At 56.8% G+C, this 5,648-nt stretch overlaps 1 protein-coding gene across 1 annotated transcript in view; it reads right to left on the bottom strand.

Annotated features, from left to right (window-relative positions):
* INHBB (inhibin beta B) overlaps positions 1 to 2,819 on the bottom strand; it is a 10,558-nt gene extending 7,739 nt beyond the window's left edge. The window contains exon 1 of the mRNA XM_006769685.2: positions 2,730 to 2,819. Coding sequence (XP_006769748.1) covers positions 2,730 to 2,819 — 90 coding nt within the window. The remainder of the gene's footprint in view (positions 1 to 2,729) is intronic.
* Positions 2,820 to 5,648: the final 2,829 nt, after the last annotated feature.

The following is a 5,648-nucleotide window of genomic DNA, read 5'->3' as shown; positions in this document are numbered from 1 at the left end:
AGCTGCTGCTGCTGCTGCTGCCGCCGCTGCTGCTGCCTTCGAGCCCCCAGGAACTCCTGACTGCGGGGATCCAACACCACTACCACCCACCATCCACCCACCACCCAACTGGCAAACCTTGGCCTCAGACAAACCCGGGTTCCAGTCCAGGCACAGCCACTGCCAGCTTTGTAAGAGTGACCTCGGGTACAGCCTTCACCCTCTCTAGTCTCCAACTCATCTGTAAAGGGGGGACAATTACACGCATATCACACTGGCTGGTTGGGAACCCCAAAGGAGGCAACTGGGCCAAGCTCCCCGCAGAACCCAATCCACTCTAATCCCAAGGCCTCTGTTCTCTGCCGCCAGGCAAGAGGCGCTGTCATTGGAAACCGAACTTCAGCTACATCCAGACCCCCGTGCAATCCGTTCCTCTGTGTTTTCTTACACCCCCACCCGGGAGTGGAGCAGCACCTCCATGCTCACAGAGTGCAGCGCCCTGGCCAGGAACACCACCCTGCCCTCTCCCCTCCCCCGTCCACTCCCCTCACCCACCATGGCCAGGGCCTGTAGCAGATGGGACTTGGAGCCCCCAAGCGGGGTGGAAGGCCATTTGGGCTTTTCTAGGGTGTTGGAAAACCTGTGACCACCGAGTAGGAGCTGCCATCAGCAGCATCTCAGGCCACACTGGCTGCCTCCGAGCTCAGCCGGACTGCAGCCGCGCTGAGGCCTGCAAATCTGGAGGCTGAGCGCCCCCTCCCTCCCAATCAGAGGAAGGACCGAAGATGCCCAGCTGCTCCCCAGAGGCAGAAATGGGGCTAGCCGGGTCTGGCTTATCAACCAGAAGGCAGAGAGAAGCAAGGTGCCAGAAAGGCCCCCCGGGGTGGCAGACCTTCTGCCTGCGTGGGGCTTTGACCAGGGCCCAGTTCTCTGCTGCTCCCAAACACAGCCTCTGTGCCCTTGGGTTTCCACCGCTTGCCCTGTCCCAGAGCCTGTGATACCTGGGCAGGAAGGAAGAGCTCTGCCCTCTGGGCAGCCTGGGCCAGCCCCTTCTGCCCAGCGGCCCTGCGCCAGGCTGGACCCACCTCTGTGGTTTTGCTTGTATCGTCCACCAGGCACACGTGTTCTGGTCCTCTGTCTTTTTCCATCACCACAGCCTTCAGCTACTTGCCGAATTCTCAGCCCAATATCTCCTACTTGGTGAAACCTGCCATGGCTTTGTGCACTGAACAGTTATTTGTCAGATCAGGGCCTGGTTGTTATCTCCGCACCTGCCTGTCTCCTGCCTGAGGCCTCAACCAGGCCTTGTGGGCCTGCCCGCTGCCAGACCTGGCAGAAGTTCTGGGGAGCTCTTGAGCAAATGCTCCGTTGGTTGGTTGATTAAATGAATGGACAAGAGACGTCATTAAGCCAGTGAAGGATTTAACACCCTTTACTCCCCAGCACAGCCCTCGCAGCTTTCCTTCCCTGCCTAGTGACAAGCACTTCCTCCTGCGAGTCCCACCTGGGCCAGACAGGGCTAGGGGAAGGGAGAAGGGCTCCTCGCCTTTGGGGACATCCTGTCCATTGGCCTGGTGCTGGGGAGAGGCAGAAGCCACCGCATCCTCGCTGGTCGGAGGAGGGAAGAGGAGGCTGAGAGGAGGGTTTGCATGTTGCTCCCTGGTGGCGGAGCCGTCAGCCCCGCTGCTGGTCATCTGCTGGGAGGGAACTGGGTCAAGCGGTCGTCAGAAACCATCTGCTCGAGAAGCCGGGATTACCCGCCCTCCGCTGATCCCCGCCTGTGGGAGCTGAGGGTGTAAATTGAGTTCTTCCAGATCACCTTGTGCTTTGGTGCGGGGAGCCCCCGTCCCCTGTGGAGGGGCAAGGACCTGTTCCTGTTGCTTCAAAGCTTCATTTAGCGCTGGGCTCAGTTCTCCTTGTACTGGTGACCTCAGCCTTCAATCTCAGCCAGGGATGTGACTGCACCTGTCAGTTTTGAACACAGTAATGGACATCAATGCTGCAGCTGACGCCCTGGACATGGGCTACAGGGCTGGGCCACCACACCCACAGTGCCAGCTCCCCGCCGCCTTCCAGGAGCACAGGCCCAGTAGGGAAGGCAGGAAGAAACACGACATTGTGGATGTGGGGGCACGGACCACGGAGAAGGCTCCCTCGGGGAGCTCAGAGCACTTGCTCTTGCAAGTTTTTTGGCATCACCCATAGGTAAGTGTCAGTTTGAGGAGGATGACAATGTCCAAAGTGACAAAGCAAATCATAAGAATGAGCCTCGTTTGCCAAGAGTTGAGAACTCGGGTACCGTTCCTGGTGACATGGCGTCTGCAGAGTGTGGGGTGAAGAGGAGTCCTCCTCCCGTCAGTGGGCGCTCACGGCCTGTTTGGCAGAGCTGGTTGGCTCTGGACCTGCTGTTGCCTTTGGCACCACTGTCCCAGGAGCTGCTGTTGCCAATCACCGCCACCCATCGCGCCCCTCCAGAACAGCTCACTGAACGGAAGGAGCTTCTTACCAGACCAGGTGAGCTGTCCTCCCCACCTGGCAGCCCAAGGCACGGAGAGGGACACGTCGGGAGCCAGGTGTGAAGGAGGACCCAGCGGAGGGAGCCCCGAAGGGCAAGGGGCCAACCTGACCTTGTAAAAGCGCAGACACCAATGCCTCAGTGCTGCCTGGTTACAGCAGCTGAGGTCACAGAGGCAAGTCCTTGAGAAAGTGGGCGTGAGAGTGTCATTTTGATAAGACGGCGTATTTCTCACCAGGGCAGCTGGATGGTGCCCATCTTTTGAGGGCCCGACAGCCCCCCCATCCTTAAGTCCCGCCGAGGTCTCAGCCAGGATGCCTGTCATCCCTGAATCTCCTGAGCTCCTGGGACCGTCTATGCCAGTGACGGCGAACCTTTTGAGCTCCGCGTGTCAGCATTTTGAAAAACCCTAACTTAACCCTGGTGCCTTGTCACATATAGAAATTTTTTGATATTTGCAACCATAGTAAAACAAAGATTTTATATGTTTGATATTTATTTTATATATTTAAATGCCATTTAACAAAGAAAAATCAACCAAAAACTGAGTTCGCGTGTCACCTCTGACACGCGTGTCATAGGTTCGCCATCACTGGTCTATGCGAGTCTCTGTAGCCGCCCAGCCCCGGCACAGTGCCTGCTCAGGGAATGCCTCTGGACTGAAGTCAGTCATCACACGTACCGAGGAAGGAGCTGAGGCACCCGTACGCAGCAGGGTCCACGGCCTGGGGTTCGAATGCAGACTCCTGAGTTCCGATCAGCCCGCACAGCAGGCCTGTGTGCTCTCTGCAGCCTCCCGCCGGGCGTCCGCCTGCTGACACGGCACGTCGCACCTCGTGCTCCCATGCTACTCCTAAACCGGCTTCACCACAAACTCTCCTGTGGGGCTTTCATCGAGTCCTTCTTTTTGAGCTGACTCCCTCATCTCCAGAACCCCGAAAACCTGTTGCTCGTTAGCAAGGACCATACAGATCATCCTTGTCCTGGCTCCATTCTCCGTCAGACCAAGGCGCTGGGTAGAAGCTGGCCGAGGGGCCCTGGGGAGCCCTCCTCCCCTCACTGAGGAAGGGCTAGGCCAGGGGTGCTGGAGGCTGTGCGGGCGTAGGACTTAACATGTTTGAAGACTCAGGAAATATTTCAACAGCAGGCCCTATAGGGACACCTGTCCACGCTGATATGTTTCCTGGACAAATAAAGACACTAAATACAGCTTTTGGTAAGTGGTTATGGTCTCACTTCAGATTGCTGATCACAAACTGTTCCTCGCACAGAATTCCTTCCCATTTATTCAATAACCGTGCTGAACTAGGTCCTGGGGATATATCAGTCATGTGTTAAAAAGTCCCTGACCCTGGGTACCGCCCCTTTCCCCATAGTCTCCTGGGGAGACCAGCACACCAACAGGCATGGCTCAGGGAGCTAACGGGGACCGCGCCGTCCATGGAGAGCAAGCAGCTCCGGTGCCTGCCAGGAGCCTCAGGGGAGGCAGTGGATTGGAGTCATCCTTGAAGCCGGAGGAGGCATTTTGCAGATGGACATGAGAGAGGGAGGGCCACCAGGAGAGGAGCACACGTGTGAGGACATGGTATGGGTGAGGAATGCGGGCAGGTCCAGTGCAGCTAGGCCCGGAGGGACCTGGTCAGACCAGAGGGGGTGTGAAGGCCAGGAGGGCATGTGACCCCTTGAAAGAGGATTTTGGGAGGCCCGTGGCAGCGGGGCAACAGCCCATCGGGGAGGAGATCAGGTGGGAGCAGTGAGGACCCAGGAAGGCGGGGAAGGAGGCACTCCGCCCCTCGGGCAGCTAACAGGAGGTGGGGGTGGGGGCTGAGCAGGAAGAGTGTAGCACCCCGCCCCATTCTGTGAGGAGTGGTCCTGTATGCAGCTCCGGGAGGCCCACGTGTGGCACGAACCTTGGGAGCTGGTTATTTTGCATCCAACAAGGAAAAGTGGAGCATTTTGAAGGTTTCTTTGCTTTGAGTTTCCAAATGCAACTGCGTCCACTTTGGGAACCCCTGGGTCCAAACACCAAACTCCCCTTAATTTACGTTCCCTGGTCTTCAGCTGTTCTTGAACTTCAGAGCCGATCTTCGCATCTAAGTCTCAGAGGATGAGACGTGGCCTGGCTACCCAGTGAGCCACCAGCAAAGAAAAACTCCCAGCTGAACGGAGGTCGCATTCTCGGGTTCCACTGTGTGACGAGGACAGCATGGAAAAGGCAAGGAAATGCCGCAGACAGGAATAGACAAGATATCCTTTCTGCTGTGTAAACAAACTCGTGAAGGTGTCCGTCCATTTATGTATATGCAAGCTGAGGACTTGTGTCCCCATGGACCCCCATGTCCCTGTGTCCCCCATGTCCCTACGGATCAGCACCTGGGAGACTCCCGCAGTCACCTAGCTCAGAAAGAGGGCCACATCACAGTGTGCTCTACTAAAGTTCCCCCGTCCTTACATAAAACTCTCATTTTTAAATTCAGTAAACCGGTCTCTATCTCTTGCCATTGGAGGGAACTCGGCAAGGGAACACTGTGGTTATAGAAGAAGGAAAAACCAGTCATTGCCAGATGCATCTCCCCCACAGTCCAGGCCTTTGGACAGGCTCCTACGCTGGCCGCATGGATTTCAGGGCCTCTCGTTCTGTGCCCTGTCTCTCTGGCCCTGCCCTCGGGCATGGCGGGCACACTTGTTCCCACCGCCCTCTCTTGCCAGTGGTCCCTGTGGCGTCCCCACACCAGGCCCTGTGAGTCGGGTGCTAATGCAGAAAGGAGGCACTTGTCACACACCTGCTGGGCCGCAGCACTGAGTTCTGTCAGGGCCCTCCTCCCCTGTACATCAGATTACGGGGTGAAATGCTGGAGGGAGAAAGAAGGAAAGAGAAAGACCGGATTTTTGCTTAATGGATAAATGTGTTTACAGCTCAGAGGAGACCCCACTGCGAAGAGGTGCCATGCTGTAGCTCTGGCCTATTGGGGGACAAATACCAACTGTGCACTCACTCTTTTTTATGATTATTGATTTTTAGAGAGAGGGAAAGGAGTGTGTAGAACATCGATGAGAAACATCATCTATCGACTGCCTCCTGCACGTCCCCTGCTGGGGAATCAAGCCTACAGCCCTGGTACGTGCTCTGACCAGGAATCAAACCAGTCACCTC

Source organism: Myotis davidii, unplaced genomic scaffold (assembly GCF_000327345.1).
Source record: "Myotis davidii unplaced genomic scaffold, ASM32734v1 scaffold3, whole genome shotgun sequence".
Taxonomy (NCBI): domain Eukaryota; kingdom Metazoa; phylum Chordata; class Mammalia; order Chiroptera; family Vespertilionidae; genus Myotis; species Myotis davidii.
Note: the sequence above shows the minus strand (reverse complement) of the source record. Positions and strands in the feature narration are given on the sequence as shown.